Source organism: Lepisma saccharinum, chromosome 3 (genome assembly GCF_977018435.1).
Source record: "Lepisma saccharinum chromosome 3, izLepSacc3.1, whole genome shotgun sequence".
In the NCBI taxonomy this organism is placed as follows: domain Eukaryota; kingdom Metazoa; phylum Arthropoda; class Insecta; order Zygentoma; family Lepismatidae; genus Lepisma; species Lepisma saccharinum.
Window position 1 is genome coordinate 15,238,778 of NC_139231.1, and position 27,434 is coordinate 15,266,211.

General features: G+C 37.4%; 2 protein-coding genes across 8 annotated transcripts in view; both read left to right on the forward strand.

Annotated features, from left to right (window-relative positions):
• Nucleotides 1-12,284, forward strand: part of mEFG1 (mitochondrial translation elongation factor G 1) — an 85,929-nt gene extending 73,645 nt beyond the window's left edge. The window contains exons 14-15 of the mRNA XM_083118320.1: nucleotides 65-225; nucleotides 9,205-12,284. Of these exons, the coding sequence (XP_082974446.1) occupies nucleotides 65-225; nucleotides 9,205-9,384 (341 nt within the window). The 3' untranslated portion in view covers nucleotides 9,385-12,284. The remainder of the gene's footprint in view (nucleotides 1-64; nucleotides 226-9,204) is intronic.
• Nucleotides 12,285-20,392: 8,108 nt separating this feature from the next.
• The window catches only part of Lrch (Leucine-rich-repeats and calponin homology domain protein), a 238,387-nt gene continuing 231,345 nt past the window's right edge, over nucleotides 20,393-27,434 (forward strand). For all 7 annotated transcript variants that reach the window (XM_083118325.1, XM_083118328.1, XM_083118321.1 and 4 more), the window contains exon 1: nucleotides 20,393-20,574. In XM_083118325.1, coding sequence (XP_082974451.1) covers nucleotides 20,400-20,574 — 175 coding nt within the window. In that variant the 5' untranslated portion in view covers nucleotides 20,393-20,399. The remainder of the gene's footprint in view (nucleotides 20,575-27,434) is intronic.

Here is a 27,434-nt window from a genome sequence, read left to right on the forward strand (position 1 = left end):
CTCGAAAATGCTTTTGTGAAGTTTGTATGTTCATGCATTCTAAAGTTGAACATTTATTCCTCAGCATTTGAAGAAGGAAGCTGGCAGATCCTAGAGCCTATTATGTCGGTGGAAATTAACGTTCCTGAGGAATACCAGGGAACCATCATGGGCCACATGACCAGAAGGCATGGCATTATTACAGGAACAGATGCCATTGAAGGATGGGCTATTATTGAGGCTGAGGTAAAACTTTTCTGATTTGACAAATGTATGTGAACGATTTCACCTTCTGAATATATACAAAAGTTGCTCAGTGTATTGTTTGTTGCATGGATCAGTGTACTAATTATTTGATTTTCCTTTCAGAAGGGGGGATTGTGGGTGTGTACTGGTTACGATAACTGTTATTGTTAAGCGTGTAGGACGAGGCTGCTTTACAACTTTAGCATAAAACGGAAATTGGTACTTTGATAACGCATTCATTGATGAAAAAAATAACACAAAATAAGTCATAAAATCGGATCTCCTCATACAGTGCATTCATGAAGGATTTATTGTGAAAGATAAGGATATGGTGAAATTCTGAAATTTTGCACTATATACAAGGTTCAGAAAGTGTGCCACACCACTACAGGAAAGTAGACATTCAATTTTAATTGATAATTGACCTAGGAAATCACATTTTTCAAATTTTATTTTAACATTTTTTTTTTTAAAAAAATGACTTTTTATAGTAAGGCCTCCCCGATGGTGCAGTGGGAGCATCATCGCCTTGTAATCAAGGAGTCCCGGGTTCGATTCTCGGTGGAGGCACATAGTGGTTCAGATCCCACTTCAAACTGTAGGTCCAGTCTCGATCAGCCTTACTGTGCCTAAAGTGGACTTAAAACACCAAATTAATCAATTTTTTGTATGTAAAATTCCTCTTCGGTAACTCTCTAATCAGCAATTTCGTTACATCCAATTTTTTGAGTTGGTATTTGTGTGGAATTTAGAGCAAGTGCTGGGGCTTTTCGTGACATCATTGAGTAAAGAAGCATCCTCACCACTGCCTCAATGTTTTCAGCAGTCATATAATTACCAATTGAAGGGCTTGGGTGTAAGACATGGTAAGTGACATTTTGGTCATTTTTGAGTTACATAAAAAAAATGTGCCATCCTTCAATTTTCAAGTGAAATTGCCATGCCATACAATTGGCATTGGACTCAGTGAAGCCTTCTGAAAGTGGCAAACACAACATGAAAACTATTTACATACAGTATAACTTCTAATAACCTTTTATCTTAATGAACTCAAAAATGACTGAAATGTCACTCACTTACCATGTTTTACACCCGAGCCCTTCAATTAATTTTGAATTATTAATTAATAATATAGCCAGTACTACTCTTCCTAATTCTCGCTAATACCAATACATAGGATCAGAAATTTATGATCAAGATTTTAGGACAAAAACCAGGCACATTTCGAGATTGAAACCAGTTTATAAAATAGCATTTCAGTGTTAAAATGGTGATTAAATCAGTTTTTTTTTTATTTGCAAACTACACACACTACACAAAATAAACATGTCCCTTCTAATATCACATTTTATGAAGTTATCAGAGTATTAAGTTTATTCCCGGGTAAAGGTGTCCATTTTTGCTTCTCAAATATTTATGGCAGAATTAATCGATTTTCGTGATTTGTGAACTCGCAGGATAATTCAGACCAGAAAGTGTCTCATCAGTAAATAAACTGTAAATTTCATGTTTAAGAGTTTATTTGGGATTTTGCATCATTTCGTGACAAAACGTGTTCGGAAAATTCCCCCCACACCTTTCAAAACCATGAGAAATGAACATTGCAGTGTGTTATTTCACATTTCATCTTTTCGTCAAAAACAAAATATGCATGCCTCTACCAATACCGATACTTGAAAATTTTAAAAATAAAATCTGTTCATGTAAATATTCCACCACAATTTTATTTATCAAATTTCCAGAGTTTTGTTTTAAAACATTCAATAATTACAGCAGAGTATTAAAATAGCTTTAATTTAATCATAAAATTAATTTTTCACACAATAGGTAGGTAAAGTTTTCCGTGTCACGAAGGTCCCACCACACATTCTTGATCATTTTTTCGAAGTGTGATCAGCACCACCCTTTAGCTGGCTTCCCCCTCCCCCAGTATTGTCTCTGGGTTCCCATTTATGTGAGGCTGGATGAACCCCAGAGCTGCTTTATGCAGGGACAAGGACAACTCGGAGTCCTCCTCCGTAGCTGAGCGGGTTAAGGCATTCACTCGTGTTAAGATCGTTCGCTGCGGGACGGCGTAGGTTCGAATCCGGCTCTGGTCGGAATTTATTCGGCCTATGTATAGGGCCGGTGGCAACCCACCATCGTGAGGAAATTGGGGAGCTTTGAATGAGTAAGCGTAATCCGGTCCCGATAACCTACTATAATGGCTGGGGATACGTCGGGCTGACCTCCCGACTATTCCAATACTGGTTGAAGACCTCCACACTTAGAGGTGACGAAGGAAAGCGTGGGAGGGAGACCGGCAGTCGGTAGGTAAGCCAAGGCCCTTCAGGGCTGTTGCGCAAAGGATTATTATTATTATTATTATTATTATTATTATTATTATTATTATTATAAGGACAACTCGGACCTTAGATCACCCACCATGGGTGTGTGTCCCTCGTGGCAGTTTGCCCTACATATTCGACTACTGAAGCTCATATTTTTATGTAATACTGGTGCAAAATGAATGAAAATTTTGACAATTAGATTCTGGTAAAGTGTTGTGCGGCATTTTTGAGCACACTGAAAAATTCCCAGACTGTAGAAAAGTATTAGCCGGTATGGGTGAACAAATTTCAACTGATGTCAAGTCATTGGCATAGGCTCAGCCTTATTATTTATTCTAATTCTCTTCCATGTACCCATGGCATTCTTGCCTTTGGTGCAAGTGGTCCCAGGTCTGATCATGAGAAGAATTGCAGTGCTACTACAAAAAAATAAGTAGCAAGTCATACAGTAGCATGCAAATTAATCCGAACAAGATGCATACTTTTCTATGTATACAATAATCTTAAAATACGTTGCAGTTTTAAGCTTTGGTTTCACTTTTTTTAAAAATAACTGCACATTATCTCTCGATAAGGCCCTGGGCTATGAACAACTATCCATTTTTACTCAATAGTTCATTTTTGAAGACCCGAACTGGAGTCTATTGTTGAAGTATTTTGTTATCGTCGACAGACAAAGAGTCAGTTGTGTTGCAAGTTATGTGCCAAGCGGAAGGTAAGTTTTTTTGTGTGAGTGGTTCTCATTTCGGCTGCTATCCAAATGGATACACCACCATGCAAACGGTCAAAAATTGTTACGTTATCACAGCATACTTCAATGACACAGAGACAAATTGCTACAGAATGTAGTGTGGGATTGGGTATAGTTAATTCAATTTTGAAACAATACCGAGAGACTGGATGCATCGAGCCTCGAAGAAAGGGAAAATGTGGTCGCAAAAAGGGAAGACTTCATTGCAGGATGACCAAATTCTTATTAGAAAAAACAAACAGAACCCCAGACTGACTGCTGTTGATTTAACACGTGATTTATTGTCAAGTGGAGTGGACGTCCACATTACAACAGTGCGTTGCAGACTGCTTGCATCTTGATGAAAAGCTTGTAGGCCATTGAAAACACAGTTGCTTACAAAAAAAATGTGTAAAAAGCATGTAATGTGGGCAAAACGTCATCGGGACTGGACCGTGAGTGACTGGAAGAAAGTGCTTTTTTCGGACGAATGCCATTTTGAAGTGCATGGTCACAAGGTTTCTTTCGTTCGTAAAGGAAAATGTGAAAAACTTTCACCAGAACACATGCAACAAACTCCAAAACACCCCCCGAAAATAATGTTCTGGGGGGGTTCTTTCACATCTGAAGGGCCTGGACCAATACTTCCTGTTAAGGGGATGATGAACAGTGAAAAATATATTGACATACTTCCACGAAAGTCATACCCCATCTCAAGAAATCTTTTCCGGATGGTGATGGTGTTTTCCAACTGGACTTAGCAAAATGTCATACATCTCGAAAAGTCAATGAGTTCTTTGATAATAACAATGTACAAGTACTCTCCTGGCCAGGAAACTCACCTGACGTAAATCCAATTGAAAAATTATGGTCTATCTGCAAAAGAAGGATGTCAAAAGTGGATTGTTCAACCAAGGAGAAAATGCTTTCTGCCCTTGTTAACGTGTGGTACCATGATGAAGAAATTAAAAACATTTGTGTAAATTTAGTGTCATCCATGCCTAAACGTGTAACCAGGGAGGTCACATAAAGTACTAAGGGTATTTCTAAATACATGTATAGTTATGTACATTGCAGCAATTGCATTAAATGACAAAATGTGTATCTTTTTCGGATTAATTTGCACGCTACTGTATACTATTAGCAGCAATGGGGCTTTTTATCTGCTGATCACTAGGGAACAGATTTTTAGGTGCTTATAATAAATTAATAGCTGTAATTATTAACAAAAACATTTTTATGAAATTAACTAGTTTTAGATGCAATTTGTACATAAAAAGGCACTATTTGCAGTGCAGCAAAGTCTATTATTTGATTATAAAAATGATACAATGTACCCAATACAAAATCTTTATCATATTTTGAAGTACTGCAGCACCATATGCTTTTCAATGTTCTCCATGGGGAAGTTCTTCCAGTTGTCCTTGAGTAGGCACTTGCACATGGAGAACCTTCTCTCCAAGTCACAGGAAGTTGTTGCTACAAACTTCATAAATGCAACTGCTACTGGTTTGAGCCTCCCCGAGGCATTGTGGTTAGGACGTTGCCTTATAATGAACAGGTCGTGGGTTTGATACCTGGTGGAGGCACATAGTAGATCGGATCCCACTTTAAACTGTTAGTCCAGTCCTGAGTAGCCCATCTGTGCATAAAGTGGATTCAAACTGCCAGCAGGCTTGCAGTAGTCTTCTCTCCTTCATGAATAGCCTCTATACTAGGGCAGTTGTAGTTTCTGGCGTGAATCCTCCCCTAGACTGATGTGTCAGTTGGTGAAATAGGCGAGGTGGTTGGTCATTTAAAGGATTGCCTTTCCTACTCATCACAGCAGGCACTTGAAACAGTCAATCAGAAGGGATTTTTATTGGAATCTTTCCGTGCTCTTACACTGTTTGAGGCTGGGAATAATGCCGGCCCTGATTTAACAACTGAATGATTTTGTAGCTAGGATCCCATCCCAAAGCAGCCTTCATCTTTGTTTGGTATGCTACACCTACGCTCCCTTTAATTGCGTGAGAAGTACAGCTTTTAACAACAGAGAACGCCTCATTCAGTCAGTTTACCTCAATTTTTTCCAATTTCGTGATGCAGGCTGGAAGATGGTGAAAATTTGCACAGATGCTGACATCCCTTGCTGTTGCATTGCTTCTTTTGCCGTTCAGATTTGTTCAAGCTTCAAGGATCTCAAGCCTTTTTGATGAAAATTAATGACCGTTCTTGATAAAAGTTATTTTTAAACTTACGCGATAGGTTTAAAATAGGCATTTTTCAGGTCAAAATAGGGCTTTTAGGTATTTATAAGAATTATAGTTCGTGCAGGCATTTTAGGTCCTAGAATTTCAGTAGAGGGGTGCATGAAAAGCAAAGATCTCTAAATAGCATACATCTAGGACATAGCCAAAAAAAGAAAGGTGTGGAACTAGAAATCTGTTCCCTACTGATCACACAACACCCTATGACCATTTTCGCTTTATTCTCGGCAAGCTGGATTGATTTAAATCAGGTGATTTTTTTTTAAAGAAATAATTTATAGAATAATGTACATAATAATTTTGTAGATATCAGAATCACTTTTAGTAAAAGTACATTAATCTCGTAAGCATGTAATGGTGTTTATCATGCTCTAAGAAAGTGAACAAAATATATATACTGATGGGGTGAATAGGAAAGAAAATGTAATACGAGGTGTGGCTAGAAGAAAAAACTGACTGTTGCTACAGAATCTTTTATTGGTTATTTTGTAGAATACGAACATTATCCCCTTCAAAGTACTCCCCTGCACTATAGATACACCGCTCCATACGAATGTTCCATTGCTGTAAGTCGCTTTTGTTTTCACAGATTCTACGGTCGTAAATCTGGTTCCTTTCAGTGCTGATTTGATCTTTGGGAATAAAAAAAATTCACACGGAGTGATATCCGGTGAATAGGGTAGATGTTCTAACACTAGGATCCCATGCTTGGCCAAAAAAGCCTTGACTTACAATACCGTGTGGACAGGAGCATTGTCCTGGTGAAGAATCCATGACTTGCTTTTCCACAAATCAGGTCGTTGTCTTCTTACTCGCTCACGAAGGGTCGTCAGCACCGTAATGTAATAATGTTGGTTGTTTTGCAATAGCTCAAATACTCAAGCGACAATGTTTTCAAATCAATTCACCGACATTTGCAATGTTTGATTCCATTTTTGACGTGCAAGGCCGTCCAGGACGCGAGTCGTCCGTGATTACTTCTCGTCCCTCTCTAAACCTTTGAAACCATTCAAGCACTTTCGTGCGTGATAAACACTCATCTCCGTATACTTCCTTAAACAAATCATAAGTTTCTGTGGTGGATTTTCCGAGTTTCATAAGAAACTTCAAATTGATTAGCTGTTCCACTTTCACACTTTTAACATTTTCCCGACGGAACACAGACATATGGTTCACTTCGTCCACAAGCTACAGCGGAACTGAGCACCGCACACCCTGAAAAATCACACAGTGGATAGGCAGGATATCACGTTATACACTCATACACCACTTGACCTTGACGTGCTTGTCGTTTGTCGACAGCAACATCAATCCGGTTTTTTACTAGCCACACCTCGTACATAAACTGTAAACAGACTTAAATTTCTCTTGATTTAAAATGCAATAATTGTTATAGCCAAAAATAGCAAAATCACTATTTTGTGTAGAAAAATGTACTAAATACTAATCATGTTAAATTGTAAATAAACATGGCAGCTGATATTTTGCAAACTATAGTTTTTAAAAATACCAAAATTCAGCTACAAAGACTTCAAAAAGTATTTTAAGTTATAATTATAGGGTCATCCAGAATGTTTTATTTTTGCTGGAAGAAAAGTTACTGAAATTATTAGGGGAAGAGGGACAAATATGAAATAGGGGTACAAATATGGAATACCATTATATCTCGCCTGGTAAGTGCTGCACTCTAGCAAGAACTACGTGAAAAGCTGGGCAGTGTCCCTCACCACCACAGGAAGCAGTTAGTTTGCATCTCGAGGTTGAACAGGGCACGTTAGAATGATTGTTGTGGTTCCCGCCCAAAGTGAAAAGTTTGGAGGTAAGTACCTTTTTGCCTTGTGCTTCTTATTAGTACACAGAATGAAAATACATGGTATACAGTTTTGTAGCATATCAATAAGGCTTTATTCTGGTATTTTGCATATATTGTTGAGGTGAGTTTGAATACGCTTTTGGCCCTCAATACTCGAAGGTAACAGTGGCTCAAATATGGAATAGTAGTATTCCATATTTATACCCCATTTATGTACAAAAATTATTAACGTGGACTTGCATCTGGATCCAAATCCGAAGATGGAGCAGGACCTTCTGCTAGAAGTGAAGTGGCCACCTCACCTGTTCCTGCAATTATGAAGAGGCAAGGGAGTAGGGGGAGGAAAGCAGGGACCTCTCATCACCATATAAGACTTCCATTGAAATGTCCACTGCTGTTAAGAAACAGCCTGTTAAAAACAATTGGAAAAAAGGGAAATCGCCATTACCAAAAGACTGCGAATCATCAGACTCGGACAGCGACGGCATATTCAGCGTGCGAGATGACTCTTCTGATCTCAGTATGTCAGATGCCAGAACACGAAGTAGTGATGATGCTGAATGTCTCTTCTATTCTGGACAATTTTCTGATGATAAGCGTGGAGAAGAATGGGTCAAGTGCGAAATGTGTGATATGTGGGCTCATACTGAATGTGCAGGATATGATAATGGACTTTACATTTGCAATTTTTGTAAGTAGGTAAATAGTGCCCTCATAATCATAGTAATACAGACATGTACAGTTCAGAAACTTTCTCATATTTGTGACTTCACAGTGTTCATTTATTTCATGTTTTCACTACAATTGTGTTTATATGTTCATTTTCTGCACAATGTTGCCATTATTCCATATTTGTACCCCATTTTCTTTTGGAGCAATCATGTCAACGTTTAGGAAAATGTTATTTGCAAATACTTACTATAATGTTACGTAGTCTAAACCTTATATTCTATTAAAGAACTAATTAAGGAAGAAGAGGGTAGTTTCTCACATACAATCTTCAAAAAATGTGCCATTGAATGGTCAAAAACAAAATGGTATTCCATATTTGTCCCCCTTCCTCTATTGCTTCATTAACACACTCAACAAACATTTCCATAGTAGGTATGTATGCACAGTATTAGAAACCAAAAAATGTATATTTACATAATTTATTTCCTTTAATGAAACTGTTCAAATATTTTACAGTGTCTTCACTATAAGAAGCCTTTCTATATATAAAAAAAACATGTCTAAATGTATGGTGTCAACAACCATACAATCAATTTTAAGTTGTTTTTTTTTTTAAATAAAAATCATTATTCTTATTCACCCTGATTCTTGGACACTGTATGTTTATTTCTGAAACAATTCTTTAGTGGATATGCAAGAATCTGCAACTTTAAACATGTAAATTCTATCATGATTATGTTAACTTTATTCATAAACTTTTATATCCATGTGATAAAAACAAGCATAATATAGAATTTGTGTACTTTGCCAAAGCAATTTTAAATATTTCAGATTAGTAAAATTATCATCAATAATAATCACTATTAAACAATTGTTGGGTCTACCTGATGACATACTTCTAACGTTGTCACCTTGTAATCAAGAGGTCCCAGGTTCGATAACCGCTGGTGGAATAGGAATTTGGATCCCACTTTAAACTGTAGGTCAAGTCCTGATTAGCCTATGTGCGCATTAATAAGGACTTAAGACAAAACTCAAACTTCAACCAATCCTACTCCTTAGAATTTATTAAAATATTAATTTTATTAAAACTGAAATAACAGTTCATTTAAATTAATTTATGAGTAAAATAAACGACAGTCTAAAGTGATGTTTTTATTGTAAGTTATTGTATTATAATTTTAGGTTCCACTTAACGAGATGTTTGGATATGCCTCAGAATTGCGATCTAGTACACAGGGGAAGGGAGAGTTCAGTATGGAATACAGTCGATATGCTCCTGCACTACCCGAAGTCCAACAGCAGCTCATTCAACAGTATCAGGATAGCCTAGGAATTCCTCAACAAAAGAAGAAAAAGAATTAAGGTTGAACACTGAATGTGCATGTTGTTTCTCCATGAAGTTTTTAAATGGTAGGATCACTGCTTTGTGGATCTATACACAACAGGTAGTGAACTCGTTGTAGAGTTTATCGTACAATAACGCATGTGTTGTTGAAAGTAAGTTTCGATCATGGTGGGACAGAAATGGAAAAATACACAGAACATATTAGAATAATATGGATGTGTTTATCATTTGCTATATCTCCACAATTCCATCACCACATCTGTAACTTGTTTGTATTGACCGCTGCATAATGTTAAATAATTCAGCTGTGTATTTAAAATATATGCTTCAAATATGAACCACATTGTTGTTTTCCTTATTTTTTTTAACATTGTATTGCACTGACCTATTTTTAAGTCTTAATATTTGTTGTCTAATGCTGCTCTAAAAATAAAAATGACTAGTAACTATTTTGAAATTAAATAATGAAATTGAGCAGTTTTTGTATGTTTAAGTGCGGGGCGAAATAAAGTAGAAATTGAAACACTTCACAGTCATGTGCAAGCATATAGCCTACTAACTTTCTGTTAAAGAACCACATACACAAGATTTTCCCTTTGTCCATGGAATGTTCATGTACTGCAAAGTGGAATATATATTGAAGAGTGATGCAGAGCCGAAACTGTTGATTATTCTGTTGTCTCAGAACTCTAGGTGGTGTTTCTGGTGATTGAGGATTTACCACATGTAGTAGTCTTCTGTTATGTGGCGTTTCAACTTGACATGCAGCATCAAATGCTTTTTCCAACTGGATCACTGGAAAACAATCTTCAATGTCTTCGATTTTGAGGGAGATATTGATTCTTTCAGTCCTGATAACGAAAGTCTCGGTGGCGGACTACCCAATCTTCTCCGATTTCACTTACTATCATGAATTATTCTTGGGGCTTCTGCTCTGGCTTCATGTGTTCTGTGCCGGAGGGAATATGTCCAGCAAAATCACCCTCTCTGCAATGGACAGATGATTATCTTGAATCTCTTTCACATCCTTTTCCAGGCATTGAGTTCTTTCAATTGATTTACCAACTGCTTTACAACTTCCTTCAGTTGATTATTCCGTTGTCTCAGAACTGTAGGTGATGTTTCTGTCTCACTTCAATATATTTCTTTCATCCATATTTTTACTAACCTCACTTTCATTTTTTCCAACAACCATCCATTTTTATTTTTTGAAGACAGTGCACATTATAAATACAGGGTAGGGCAATGAATCGGGCAATTTTGCAACACTGGATATAGTCAGTTGTTGCGTGAGAGGTGAATCTCGCAAACTCTGCTTTACCATTCAATTATGATGGAGTAGTAGAACGGAGCGCAGTGTGCATTCTATGTAAAAGCATTAGCCCATCAGATCACCGAATCTACCTGTGTGTGATTATTTTCTTTGAGGGCATTTGAAAGCAAAAGTCTTCCAACCCACCCCCAAGCACCCTCAATGAACTTTGGATCCAGGAAGAGGTGGCTCAAATTCCTACCCAAACATTGATAGAATGTGTGGAATGACATGGAGGTCACCGTAATAATGTTATTTTCAAATAAATCAAAATATAAAGATTGTATTTATATTTTCTTCTGGTATTTCTTCTTCAATGAATCAAATAGTTTATTTTGTCATAATTACGTATGTTGTGTATTATGTATTCCTTGATCTTAAGTGTGGAGTATTTAAAATAACTTGATTCATTGTCACACTCTGTATATTGAAAAATGTATACTAATTGTTAATTGATGAAGACTCTGACCACATATTTTCCATACTGTTTCTTTTGACAGCAAGACAGTTGTCGTTTTGTGAAAAATGAACTTACATCAGTATGACAGCATACAATCTAGAAATTTCAGAAATTTCCCTGTACACATCAAGTGAGACAAGAATAACATTCCAAAGTTTATTAACATATTTCTAATAATATTAACTAATTTGCACGTGTTATTTTTGGTACATAAGATTTTTTTTAAGTGATTATTAATATCCACCCAGTGTAAAATAATTGGAAGAAGAATATTTGTTGATTTCCTCCTGTTTGTAGATTTTTTCCTCAATTTCTTATGTTGAAACATGATGGTGATTCTATTTCTGATGACGATTTATATCATTTAACTACACTCCTCACAAAAAGTTTGGAATATTGATGTTAGACAATAGATGATAGACACGGTCTTGGAATGCAACAACACATGGTGGTATCTGTCTGGTGGATGTTCTCGTCTTTTCACCAATATACACCTCCGTGCCTATCTCCTATTGCCTAATATAATAATACACCAAACTTCTTGTGTCTAACATAACAATATTCCAAAGTTTTTGTGAAGAGTGTATTATGATGATGGAACAAGAGTAGGTACCAAATTAAAATATTTAATAAAATAAATGCTGCCTCTAACCTATAGCTAGTACAGAAATGCAAATAAAATGTTAAAATGTTTGGTTGTTTTGTTTGAATATACATGAAAATTATACAATTCAACTACAGTTTGTAGACTGGTCCTTTTCTGAATATATAGTTAAATTAAAAATTTAAACATGTAATTGTAATTGAAAATTGAATGGAAGCAATAATTCAGATGAAGTATTTGTATTGCTTTTGTGCTAACTGAAGAGAAGACGCACCCAAGTTATGTTTTATTTTGGAATGTAGAATTCCTGTCCAGCCTATGTGTTTTACAGCTGTATGTACACTTTATCTTTATATAAGTTAACAGAATGTCAAAATTATCCATGCATAATGTTCAGGTCAAGAGCACAGGGTTGAGGAAAAGCTGAACTTTTTCATAACTAAGTGGAGTAAATTGTTGCTCAGTGTGTTTGCAATGTTTATAAATGTGATAGAGTTGCATACTGTTAACAAGAGAGAAACATATTTTATGCTTGTTAATGGAGATAAATAAAATAGACTTGTTTATACTGTATGTATAATGTTGACTTCAATTCCCATTAGTTATCTAAATTCAACTGGTAACATGTAGTCAAGAAGGGACAACATTTTTTGATAAGCATTAAATTAATATCTACTTTCCTACACAAAAAAAAACATTTGGCCACAATTTGGATTTGGTTCACTACTGTCTACACTCCCTCCAGCAGATTAGTGTGTTGGCATTTGCATGATATTTCAGAATGACAGTATTAAACTGCAAATTACTACATCTTGCAATCGATGATATTCAACTAGACATCATCACACAGTGCACTTTGGGAAAAAACAGCATGAAAGCAGGCAAAAAGATTCGTACATGCTAACGAAAGCATACAAGAAGCCTTACAGTGAGAAATTTGTGATATTTTATACGTACGCGTTCCTCATATGATAGTCATATCTTGAATCACTTCGGCAAAGATCATACGCACAATGATTTAGTGCATGTTTTAGTGCAGGATCTGATCTCTTTGCCCAAAATATGGCAGCCAGGCACGTATCCAGAGGGGGGGCTCGAGCCCCCCCCCCTGAAAGTTTTAGGTTTACACTAGATAAAATGACTTTTTTTTTGTTTCTTGTGGTGTAAAATAAAATAATGTGACAATAACTTAAGGAGATAAATAATTATCGAGGCAAGACGGAGAATGTTCCATAACCCTGTTATTGATAATAGCACGTATCCAAGATGGGGCACAGGGGGCTCGACATCTCCCCAGGAAATTTTTCAGTTTACGTTAGATAAAATTAGGTTTTTGGCTTCTTGAATAATGTGAAAATAATGTAAGGAGAGAAATAATTATCGAGGCAAGACGGAGCATGTTTTGCACCCCTGTTATTGTTAATAGTACGTATCCAAGGTGGAGATGAGATGGCTCGAGCCCCACCCCCTCAGGAAATTTTTCAATTTACACTACATAAAATCAGATTTTTGGCGTCTTGAATAATGTAGACAATAAATTTATAAATCAGAGAGAAATAATTATCGAGTCAAAACGGAGAGTGTTCTATAACCTTATTATTGTCAATAGCACGTATCCAAGGTGGGAATCAAGAGGCTCGAGCCCCCTTCAGGAATTTTTTCTGTTTACACTAGATAAAATTAGGATTTCGGCTTCTTGAATAATGTGATTATAATTTGGGAAAAATAATTATCGAGACAAGACGGAGAATTATCTATAACCCTGTTATTGTTAATAATACGTATCCAAGGTGGGGTTGAGGTGGCTCGAGCACCCCCAAGGAATTTTTTTATTTTACACTAGATAAAATTAGGTTTTTGGCTTTTTGAATAATGTGACGATGATTTAAGGAGATATACAATTATCGAGGCAAGACGGAGAATGTTCTATAACCCTGTTGTTGATAATATTGCACGTAAACTTTTCTTGCGCTTTCGGTGTTGTCGCAGCGCACTTGAGCACTATGTAGAGACTTGTCAGCATTTGGAAGCTGCACAACAAAGGTAGCGCCACACGTAGGGCGATTCGTTGTAATTTCTATTCTCTGGAAGGCGGGAGAGGGTACGTTCTTGAATGAGAGAAGGAGTCAACTACTGGCAATATTAACGAATCGTTTTATCTGCGGAACGTTGTAGAATATAATGAAGATATAAATACGCGGATTCAATTTTTCGGTTGATCTGTACAAAGAATCGGTCAATGAGATTTCAGAGGTAAGTGTGACAATTCATACAGTTGATTGGTGATCAGATCAGTCAGCGTCCTCTGATTGCTTTATAAGATATAGTGATTCGAAAATGAAGACATTGACGACAGCAGAACTTCTGGGGCCTCAGTGTAGTGCTAGTTCGGTTCGAGGGCTGAAGAGATCAAGGTTCCCTCCCCCCCTTCTCTCTCTCTCTCTCTCTCTCTCTCTTTAAAGTGAATATTTCAGCAGTACCGGATATTGGAGTGGTTTTTTAAAAAAGAATTAAGCTGCATGGATAAGCTGAAAATCAAAGTTTTGAGTGATGATTTAGTTTTGCCAGAACTAAATTTCGTATATGCAGTCTGAGAATTTCATGGTATAAAAAAATACTTTTGTTTAAGCCTACTGGGTTCGAAACACATTCAAACACTTAACTACCATAAAGAGACAGCCGAAAATTTTATGAATGTCGAGAAAAGAAAGCAGGAAGATGTTGCATATGTAGACATTTTAGGCGGAAATTGCAGGCTCTACCAGGACCCAAATCTGGGCTCTACCAACTGAGCCAGTCACCTAGCCATTCTTGACTTCAACCGATTTTTCGTTAAAATGTCTACATAGAACATGTCCTGTGTATATCAAATCGTTAAGTGTTACCTGTATAGTGAACAAGCACGAAAATATAGGAGAGAGAAGAAAACTGAGGAGCATTCCCACAGGTTGAAGAGAATTTTTTTTCTGTGGTCAACAAGAGCTACTACTTCGAGGTGACAATGACAGTGCCCTAATAAGGGAGATTTCACACCGTGTCACCTGAAGATTAGGTTTGTGCTGCCTTTTGTGTCGCTACGGTGTGAAACGTTGCTGTTGATTGGCCTTCCTAAGTCTTGAAAATCTAAGTGACAAGGATGGAAAATTAGGGCCTTGTTAAGGTTAGGTGTGAAGGTGACAGCACCCTAAAGGATCATATCCAAACCTGCAGGAAGAACGCATCTTACTTCAATCTCCAATACGGAATGATAAAAACTTCTGGTGAGTTGATTTTAAAAAATGTGTCCGAGATAAAGAGAGGCGTGACCAGGATTTTCTGAGGGGAGAGGGGTTACGCATGCTATTTTTAGTGGTCAGTCCTGATTTTGCCATTTTTTTCCTGTTTTTGACGTTCCTCTTTTTTTTAAGAAAAAAAAGGAATACTGGGTCAAATGGGGTTATGATATCACCAACCCTCCCTTGGGCACGTCACTGGAGATAAATGAGTAAGCATTTGATCATACTGGGAGACGAAACATTAGATGTGTTGGGAACGGAAGGGTTTTCACTGTGCATTAATTGTTTCGTGATCCACCTTTATTCGAGAAGACTTCCTTTGTTTCGTGCCGATATATGACAAGACAGCGGAAGCTGTGACAGGCATTTTTGAACACTTGTGAGTGCTAAAGCCTGAATCTGAACAATTTGGTGGGTTTCTGCTTTTATAAGAGCTGCAAACATGGGAGGATAAGACACGTTAGTGGTGTTCAGGCTCGAATCAGAGAGAAATATTCGAGAGCTGTCTGCGTCCAGTTCGCAGCCCACAATTTGAATCTCGCGTTGTCGAGTGGATTGTCCATCCCGTGCATGTGTAACAGCTTCGTAAAAGCACTCAAAGACACCATAGATGTTTCCTGATGGGAAGAAATGGACAAACACACCTACTGAGATGCTTCCGGTAAAAGATGTTAATGCATGGAAATAGATGAGTCGAGTGGTAAAAAATGTTCCGATTTCACTTTCTGATTAATATGACAGCCTTACAGTGGCTACGATTTAAGGGATAGTTGCTCCCCATTTTTTTGCCTCAACATTATGGCCTCTTAATGTTAAGCCTTGTCTACCAAGAGAAAGTAAACTTTCCTTGCAATGCCCTCCGCACCCCCCCCCCCCCCGCACCCCCGTTTTGGAACCCAATTGCCACCACTGGTCTTGAATATACAATTGTGAGGTTCTTACTATACCCCTTAAAAAAATGGTGTTGGGCCCCCCCTGAAAGGAAATCCTGGATACGTGCCTGATGGCACCGGAGTGTGATTTCATGCAATGAATTGTGGGAGAGGAGATGTTTGCTGAATATCTTCCATTAACGCACAGTCATATACACATGAGTAAGATTTGCTAACAGTACAGTGATGATGCTACACATGAGTAAATACTGTGCCTGCAAATTTCTCAGTAATTACACTATAGGACTAAAGCCTACATTTTTTTATTTTTTTTTTCAGAAAGAAAAATAATGCATGATTTCCCAAGCCTTTTTATTTGTTACTTTCTATCTTGTGATACTGCATAAAAGAAAAATATTCATGTTCACTTTTAAGGGAAAGAAGACTAGTTTTAAATTCAGAACACAAACACAGTTGACTTCTCTTTCACAAATATAGGGTGAGGAGGCAGTCAAACGAGAAGATTTAAAAAAATCACAAAAAATAGAGAGAGCAAATATTAGTTAATTTTTGAACATGAATGTACTGTACATGAGTTGAAATTCCTAGTGTACCTGAAAAATATTCATTTTTTTTTAAATATGGTGTCAGTAAAATGGCATCCTTGGTTTTGCACACATTGTCAGTGTCTCAGAGTAAATCTGCCCATGAAGTTATGGTGACATATTGGTAACCTTTTTCCTGCCTGTCCTCGATGACTATGACCCAGAGGAAGAAACACACTTCCAGCAAGATGGGTGCTTAGACTCTCATTTCATGGACGTTTCATCAGCACATTTGGTGATATTCCGTGGCCTTCCTGTTCACCCGATTTGATGGCTCCTGACTTTTTTCCTTTGGGGTTACCTCAAATCCAAAGTATTCAATGACAACCCTCCAAGAACCAGGGATAATTTGAAAGAGCGAATTTGGCAAGAGATCCACAACATTCCGTTGGAGATGCTATGAAGCGTCATGGGTGGATTTACTCTGAGACTCCGACAATGTGTGCAACACCTAGGACGCCATCTTACTGACTTCATATTAAAAAAATGAACATTTTTCAGGTACACTAGTAATTTCAACTCATGTAAAGTACATTCATGTTCAAAAATTAACTAATATTTGCTCTCTCTATTTTTTGTGAATTTTTTAAATCTTTGTTTGACTGCCTCACCCTATATATATAAATCCTGGGCGATTTTTATGAAAATTTACTTTGTTACATATCAATTTCTGTGATTAACTAAAAATTACTTTGTTACATATCAGTTTCTGTGATTAACTATCACCAGGCTTGTACCCAAGTGGGGGGGAGCATTCCCCTCCCTTGAGCCATGAAAATATTTAATTTTAACTTATAAAAAACTACAAAAATTAAGTTGATAGTTTTTTTTAAATTTTGCATGAAGTTGATAGTTTTTTAATTTTGCATGAATTTCGATTTTGGCCTTGCACAAATGAATAGGTTGTTTCTGGACAGAGGCAGGCTCTAGATGTCTGCAGTCTGCAATATTGGCTATTTTAGTTCTATAACCATTGATGTAAGGCTATCAGATGTTCAGATTTATTCGGGGTAGTCCAATCCTTTTAATCCATGTCCCGACTTTTTTGTCTCGACTCTGCTATAAGGGAAGAAAGAGACTTCCTGAAGTTCTGTCTGAACTTTTTATGAGCCAACTCGACAAATAGGAACCCCTTGATTATTGAATGGTTTCTTCTTTTACTGTGTCTCTAATGTTTCACATAATTAGAATAGAGGGGAATTTTCTATACTATTTACGTTGTGGAAGAAAGGTTCCTCGATGACTGCAATACAAAAACCAACCATATAAGGGGCATTTAGCTCTCCACCCCAGTGGTGTAGCTCAGTTCTCTGGGTGCCCCATGCAAGTAAAACATTGGGGGCCCCCCCTTAGTGACAAAAAATATATATGATGCCAAAATGAGACTGACGTACAATAGTTTGCTAGTCCCTTCCCCCCGGCTTGTAGAAGAAATTAACTTTTACCCCAAATATTCTGCTTTCCCATTTTTTGTTGTCGATTTATATATCAGTGTAGTGCATTCTTGGAACTAAATAAGGGTTGTCTGAATCTCTGATAAATAACTGGATGAAGAATCTGGAAATATATTCACTTGTACTTCAACGCAGCGGCACAGCCAGGAATTTATTTTAATGAGGTTACATATAGTGCACAGATATTCAAAACAATATTGTTTTATGGAAATTGTTTAAAGGATAGTCAACACTCCTCTTTTGAACTTTGAGGTGAATGCGCCTTCAGCCTCTATGCCATCCCCTGGCTTCGCCAGGTCATGATTCAACGTTAAGAGCCACTCACATTAGGCTTCTAATACCAATACTAAGTAATATACTAAAGCAAAGGAATCACTTCAGTTACGGGGGTTGATCGGACCTCTAGGTGACCAAACATCACAAAGTCAATTGCAATCTGCTAGGAAGAAAATAGCAGCGGACTCCAGTCTTGAGAGATAGATAACAAAGCTGCGATGGAACTCTATTCACTGACAATTTGTCACTCAATGAAATAACGCTTGGAAAGACTGAACCAATCCCCCCCCCTGCCCTCTAAAAGAAAAGGTTGTGGCCACAGACACCGTGTTTAATTTTGGTGTTAGTGGACCTCTTTATTATTAATAATAATTTTAACGATGCTATGTCTTTTCAATGGACCACTGATCATATATTTCTTGGAGACTTATTCATAAACAAGAACCATTTTATTAAAAGATCATCACTGCTCGAATTTGCATAAGCATCCTCCTCCACCTACTGCATTGTCTTTAAGTTGATCCATGCAAAGATCCTTCCTTCTATCCCCAAACTTGAACAAGGATATTCACATTTAGGAATTTCCACTTCGAACACTGCAGATCACAAAATTGTAATACATTGGAAAATAAGAACTGGTTCGACAGAAATGTCTACAAAATTTCAATACGTAGAAAAAATGAACTTAACAAAATTACACAAAATAATGGTGACATTTAACTCATACTCTGTATGTTCTGTGGGGTATAGGAGGAAATAATAGCCCTTAGGGCGGAAGGATAATTGCCCCCGGGATCCACCTCCTACTAAGTTTTGGGTCCCTTTGAAGTAAAACGTAACAGGTGTGGACATTGTAAGAAATCAATTTCAGCTCTTATTTCAATACGAAAAGACTCGGGGCTCCCTTGAAAATATTTGGTGAACTCTGGATTTGTAACTGTAGACAATTGACACACTTAGCTACGATTACGACAACTGCGTAGCGAAAAAAGTGTGACGAGGGATATTTTCCTATCGATGGCCATCTGCGAGCAAGTAAGTTAATTTTGCATTTCGGAGAGGGCCCACATGACAAGTTACCCGGGCCCCTCTGGCTGAGACAATACGCCACTGCTTATTATCGCACACGTCGTCATATGATGTTACTGGGAACCAGATTTCTGTTTCGTAAATCGATTTTTTAAATTAACGACACCTATCTGTTGAATTTCTGCGATTATACAAAATTTCATGAGCACATTGGGGGGCCCCTACACCTCGCCCCATTGCGGGGGCGGCAAGGTCGGTGATCCCTTTTTCGCCACCACTCAGCAGAAGGATAAAAAAACTTTGTTTTCTTTCTCCAACATTAGGGTTTTTCTGCAACTGATGTCCATTCTGCCACTCAATTGCTTAGGGCTAATTAATATTATGTAAATAGGAGAATCCACTTCACAGCAGAATCGTTGCTATATTTTTGGGGCAAAGAATTGCCTGAAGTACTTTTAACATATATTGTTATTTGTCCAAAACACTCGAGAAATTAACATTATTAATTACGAAATTCTGACAATCGGAATTTGTTTTACTGCAACTTTTCTTCGTTTCTACTTGTAATTGCCTTGAACATAAATACAGAGTGGTGTGATCATACCACAGACAACTTTCACAGTGTGCAGAAGACATCAAGGCTAAAAAAATTTCTTCAGTGCAATGATTGTGTGGATATGTCAAATTCAAGTTTTTAATACTTCGTTTTTTCATTGTGTCCTGTGATACAGTAAAACATACTAATCAAACGAGTCAGGTGGTGATGTGTGTTTTTTTCTTATTTTACCAACGAAAGTATAAATGTAAAATGACAAGTTTTCAAATAAAACGACACCTGAGGGGAAAAAAAGTTTTCATAATGTATGTATCTGAATGTAACAACTGCTCTTACGCTTGTAGCAAGAGAATTTGGAACTGTTAAACGTGTTTAGCCCAGCTGAAGTTCATTGAAACAATGAGGTAAAGTGAAATTGCAATTAACTTCGTGTCAAAACAAGCAACGGCGTTTGCTAATTTTGGATTGACAGCGAAGGTCATCACGTGGGTTTGTTTACTTCAAGCAGACGCTAGCTCGCTTTGGCCCCTCCCTACGTGACGTCGGACGTTCCCACAATGCTTTTCGCAGTGACAATGAGGAGGGTGAAATGGCGGTGACCGTGCCGAATATGAGCGGTCATTCGCAAAACCAATTAACGCGGTCTTTAGAACGAATTCTTGAAGAAGCGCATTACAGTGGAGAGTTGAAGTTAAGTGGAAGAAAACTGAAAGAGTTTCCGAAAGTTGGAGGGAAGTACAACCTCAGTGATACCGTCATTGCAGGTAGGTGGTACAGCAGTTTCTTGAACCCAACCCGGCGTCTGCATTTCCATCGTGTTGATGTTTGAAGTTGGGTGTGACAATTTTTTGATTGTGTCATTTCCTCTGCTATTTGATAATGTTAGTATATATATATATGAATACAGGAGAAGAATGGTACGCCGAATAATATAAATTGGTTACGTGAAATGAGAAAAGTGAACTGAACATATTGTAACAAAAAAATAAACAATTGTCGTTATTTGATTTGTCCGCCTGAAATTTTAGCAGCTGATGCGATACGTCAAAGTAGTAATGCCATTGATGTAGTTTGAGAAATAACAACCTTATTTTACCTTTAGTTTATACACTTATAATACACTTGGAACATGTTTAAATGGCAAATTTTCCTATTAATCGACCCAATCAATGTATGTTAATAATAATTTAGATGTTCGTTCTGTCATTTGAGGTTGCGAATTCGAATCGTGAATTATTCTTGAATGGTGGGCAAGATATGTCCGCCTACGGTACACGAACGATCATCGGCAGACGCAGAACTATTGATTTAATAAAAGCTGAATGAGTTCCCATTGCCCTTTGCAAAGTCCCATGAGGGGGGAGAGAACCGACCTTGTAGATCCTAGCTAGTTCCAGCTAAAATTAATTCATTTTTATGCACTATTTTGGCTTTTGTTTCATTATTTTTCAAGACAATTCAGGTATTGGCACTGGTGATGCTGCTGGATCACAGAATTAGGAAAAGTCGAGCATAGTTCAAACGTATTCTCGTCCGTTAATTTTGAGTTTCGATATATCCCAACAAATATTGATTGCAAGCCACCACACGTTCGTTTCTTGTATATCAAAGGTAACTTGTTATACGATCTCTCTAGACCAACTCGTATTGATGTTATAACTGTTTAGGATTTAGAATGGGAGTACATGAAAACAGTCACCCCACTGGCCTGGAAAACCTACAATAGTCATTGTAATCAGGGTAGGAGTGAACAGGTCTGCATGGGTTGCCAGAAATATTTATAGGGGGCTCAGACCATTGATAAAACTTGAATAGTAGGAAAAAACCACCAATTATTATTATCATGGTTATGTTTATTATCAATACACAACAATAACTATTATAAACTAGTAAAAATAAATAAAATTTTATTCCAATTTTTATTATATCCTTGGGGAGACTTTTCTACTCTATCCATGAGATAAGTTAATATCTAACACAACTGCTTTTCATTATTTGTTTACATTTCATATAGTTAGTGTACTGAAATGGCTATTCTATGTTATTACTTTTATACATCTCGTTCAAAAAAGGAGAAATTTTAGTCGTAAAGTTTTATCTTCTGTAACCTCTCACAAAAAATTCATTTTCGGAATTTTGAAAACTGTGGTATCATTTATTCCATCGATTAAATAGTAGAATATAAAAATACAAGTATAAACTGATTTTTGTATTTTCAACTCTATTGTTTGGATCTAATACAGTTTTTACTTTGGTTATTCTGTTTGAATACCAACTAACTCTACTTTTCTCTGTTAACAAGAAAAGTAACAAACTTCCTGCTCTTTTTAATAAATTGACATGAAGGATGCCAATTTCCAAAAGTGGGGGGTGGGGTCCACAGGCCAGTTGGGCCTCTCCTCCCGAAGCAAGGAGAATTGGATGGATTTTGTACATGCCAGGATTTAGAGACTGGGAAATCGCATTTTTCAATGAGCTTCTTGATTGGGGATATTTAGTGTAAAATATTTTTTATATTCTATTTTTCTTCATTTTCTTTCAACATTGTTGAATATACTTCATTCATTTGTCTTACATTCAAAGTTGACAAAATGTTCAGGAAAGTTATTAGAAAATACCTGGATACCTCAGGAAATTTGGTTTGGCATATTTTGTGGAAAATATGGTCATCCAAAACAAATGTGTTGTACAACTGCCTGCCTGCATAGTCTAGCACTGCCCTCTATTCCATGTTAATTTTATCAATTTCAGACAATAGAAGTATTAAAGCTTTTTTTTTTATTTTATTTACATGCAGGGCCAGTAACATCTTGAACAATTGCACTCACACCGAGTTAGATTAATGACTAAACATTGGAATTTATATTTAATTTTATATATAAAGTTATATGCAGTTAACATCATATAGGAGTTTAATTTGCAAGGTTTAATAATATCTAATGAGAATAAATTATCGATGTCTTGTTTCTGTTCAGTTGGTGGTTGTATTCTCTCATGATGTCAAATAACACAAGTATCTTTCTAACCACCTGGAAAATGGGTGGTGAAAAATTTCAAAATTATGTTCATTGTGCTTTTTACGTGGACAGTAAAACAAATATTATTCCACTTCAAATAATTCAAAATAAAGCATTGCCTTCCTGGGAAATTGTTGTTTGCTCCCCTGGATATTTTTTTATTATCATCATCTTAATAGGGTTACAATGAAGCTATACAATATTTCATTTAAAACATGGCCATTTGTCAGCTCTCCCTCCTGGAATCAAGTCTGAGCATGCCCATGATCTCTCTGTTTCTACTCTCTCACACAAAATAAGTAACCAAGATTTATTCAGTATTAGCTTTGTGCATATTGTAATGCTTTTCTGTTTGGTGAAATTTGTGCCACAGAATGAACAAGTACATGACTTGCAGTTCAAAAATTGTGTACCTCGTAGAGACATCTTCAACTTTCTCTTAGAATTCATCACTAATCATGCAGATTTCTGTAGAGTTGTGTCCGACCTTTTATTTATTGATTGAAATTTCCAGTACAGCAGAAGCCATTTTAAACCGGAAAGAAACAACAGTAATACAATAGACTAAGATTAAAAACACCCAAAAAGGATAACATAAAATAAACAAGGTAAACAGTTCAGTTTCACAAAAGTACTATTAACTTATTTACAATTTTTTCTATGTTTGTGATAAAAGATGAATATGAACTGAATATATCTATTTGGTTTGAGATGATATTGAACTGATTCGGTAGCCTATGGAATAGTGAACGTTATATGAGTGAGAGCCTGGGAGTTGTGTGGAAAGTTTCCATGCTCCATGTTTTATGTCTAGGCACTCGGAGTGAGAGTTCGTGGAGTGGGATGCTGCATCTTAAGACCTTGATGTAGGGTGAGGTGATTAGCAGCTAATGAGGAACTCAGCCAGGCCGGAAGTCTTGATTACATGAGCTGCTGTCTTAATGATGGAGACAATACATGCATTGAGCATTTGCATGCATGATGTCTGCGCAGTCATTTCCATTCTGTGGCGGCTCCAGATAATTTTCTGGGATACAAGGATAGACCACATGATTTCAGGTGGACTCGATGCTTCTGTTATCATGGGTATCAAGCTTCTCTCTCTATTTTCACTGACCTTCGTGGCCACTGGCGTACGCAGAGGGGCTGAAATGTTGAGAAAATCAATATTTTCAAATAAAAGCCGTGAAGTACTGGAGAAAAACCAGTGGTAAAATCAAACCCCTCTTAAATGACCACCTATTGCCATTTTTGGGAGTAGAAAGCTCTTAATAAATGAAATATCTTGCTGTGTATACCGTCCCCATATAATACAACTATGTGCTATTCACCTTTACAATTCCAGCCCCTCCCGTAAAAAATCCTGCGTACGCCAGTGTTCGTGACGGAGTGTTCAAAGTGCGCTACGACTCCAGGGGTCCCGGATTTGAATCCTGATATGAGCTGGGCATTCTTTGTAAATGTCCCTTCATAATATCACTCATCCCCATCGTCGTGGTGCACGTAGCACACCATGGACTGCATTTTGCACACTAACGAGGCTATGGCGTCTGGACTCATGTCCAGTATAACCTTCCATGTGTGTGTGTGTATCACAGTTCATCATCATCATCTTCGCGATTAGCCAAAAATTGGCAGAAAGCCAATCAATGATTGTCACGTGTAGCGAATAGTGGTACAGAAGCTATGCTAAATAACAAAATTCAACAAAATATCTTATCAATTCTATAATAACTTTTCCCCAAATGAAGTTACATGAAATCAGATTTCAGATTTGACATCCTGACGAAATTCTAGCCTATAGCCCACCTATCATTTTAAATAAAAAGTTGAATTCAACATGGCGGCCGTCCCCGTGACATACTCCAAAAGGTGTCCCCCTAGGCCTATTTTCTATCGCCCATATCAAATTCCATGAAAATACATCACTGCCGATTTTACAAGGCGTGGTAAAGAACTTCTGATACACACTGTATATTTAGAGTAATTTTAGATATGAAAGGGGGAGACAGCTAATTTACACAATAGTAAATATTACCCCCCTCCTATTGACAAGGGATCATCCTGGACCTCTCCAAGGGCGTAGTGGGAACGTGGTCACCTTGTAACCGGGGAGTCCCGACTCCGATAGCTGACGGAGACACATTGTAGTTCGGATTCTACTTTAAACTATATGCCCAGTCCCGGCGCCTAGACCTAAAACGAACTTTGACACACATCCCCTGATGCCATTTGATATTAACAATAAATAGCGGGCGACAACTGAAAATATCTGCCCCTCGAATGAGGGTCGTTCATTTGCTATTAGTTGTGTCTGCAAGATGTTTATTTCCATACGTTTCATAGTTCTATGTAGAATGGCCGAAGTACTTTTTTTTAAAATTTACATTGCCTTCATTTCTACCGCGCACATATGTAGCGGGTGTGCCCACACCGCTTCCCGTCGAAATCGGATGTGCGTGCAAATTAACGGAGATTCCCCCCACAAAGAGATATCCCCGGCAGAAGAAAAAAAAATTATCCCTGCCAGGGATGTTTTTATGCACACCGAACAAACACCACTGAAAAATTGTTCGGGAAAACAGTTAATTAAACTTTAAAACAATTGCATCTTATTTTTTTTTAAATAACTGATTATTTATTTGTTTACTGTCATCGGATGCAGAGATGCAAAAAGCTCCCAGAGTAACGTCGTTGCTCTGTACATTGTCAAATGAACTACGAAAGCATTCCGCCATGGCAAGAAGAGCTGCTTTAGAGAGCTTTATTCGTTAGATTGGAGCAGGGGAGGCGCGAAGGGGTGCATGCGCATCCCCTAATTTTCTTCCGCACCCCTTTCAGCACCCTCTATTCAAAACCTATGTTGAAAGCATTAACTCTTACAGTGTCATATGTAGCAGTTACATTGAGCGCCCTAATGTTAGTTATTGTAGTTACATGCTGTTATTGTATACAACAGCCAAGCACTGTCTCTATAATAAACATTAGAGGCCGTTGTCTTTTCTTTCGTCAGTATTGTTGTTAAGAATTGTTTCTTCTTTTGTTTTAAGTGGCCTGTTTGTGTTTATCGATATTTGCCCACAGCTCGGTGAGTATTTTTTTTTGACTGTTGTTAAACGGTTTTATTGTCCGCCTACTTGTTGTTCCTCTGTTATATAAATGTATTTAAAAGAAACTTTGAATACGTACACAATTTAGTGTTAGCATGTTTCATATGTATTTTCTTATCTTTTACGTCGCTCCATGTTGCATATGTGTAAAACATATGTTGTACATGAAAGTTATACGTCATATGTACAAAAAATAGATATTCGTCGTGCATTTTCTCTTTCAAAATACAGTTTGTGTGCTTGTTTTCAATTATTAGCTAATATGAAATTGAACGTGTTGAACGTATTTCAAATCGTTTGTCCAACACAAATGCTTTAGCACAGACTTCTCCCCTGTTTGCGTGATTTTCGAGGATAATAACGTCTTTGATACTACTATTTGTCTATTACTACTACTGCTACTACTACTACTAATGTTGTTATTATTATTGGCACGTTTATCTTGGTACTTGTCCCCCCCACCTCCAGACAAAAATTCGTGATTGCGCCTCTGCTAAAACGTGCGTGCATATTTCATTCTTTATTTTGAACGTCGGGATCCCCAAAATTTTATTCCACACCCCCTCAGCACCCCCAGATAATCCGGGCGCCACCACTGGATTGGAGGTATGTAGATCACATTTCTCACAGCACACCGTCATTGAGTTAAACGCGTAATAGATATTTGTTCAACTATTCTCGGTGTTACTAGTTCAATAGCTCTTTTGGTGTTTTGGTTTTTCTTAGAATGTAAATAGACCCTATACTGTTTCTAAATTACGTCTAAATGTTATCATAAGATTTAATATATTAGGTAGTTACTTAGAACTGGGAGGCAATAGTAAAGTTTACTAACTGGTAGTACATACAAATTTGCATAAAAAAAACCTTGCCCCCCGGAAATGAAATCAGAGTGGGCATCCCCCCCCCCCAAGCCTTTTAAAGAGACCGACGCATGAAAACGTCCTTTCAGTAATGTGGCCGTTATTCGGGAGACCTGGTTCGATTCTCAGGGTGGGTGATCTCTTGTAGGAATTTTGTGTGTCAGGGGTTCGCACAGACTCTCATGGTACCCGACTGAGAAGGCAATTAAAACTGCCGATAGTGGTGCTCACATCAAGATCAGTCAAGTTGAGAAAAAACCCTGGCAAACTCGCGAATCAAAGTTGACACTCGTTTGTTTTTTCCTCTCGATTGTGCCCTATGTGTTAATTCCCCTCCCTTGTTTCGTTGCGAAAACTTCATTAACGTTAATTCTGTTTTGGCTGTGCATGATTTTCTCCGTGATGACACAATAACTTTGTACTGAATAAAGATGACGTGTTCTAGAATGCTGCACATTTTGGCAACGCAGGGGCAGGAGTACATGGCAAGCAGCTGATCGCTCACGCCCCGTTCTCTCGCTTAGGGTTAAGTATTCGAGAACAGCACTAGAGGGGAAACCTTCTTGCTCGAACTTTACACAAAAGGTGGGTAGATGATAGTGAAATTGGTGAAGGGATTCGACAAAGACGTGAT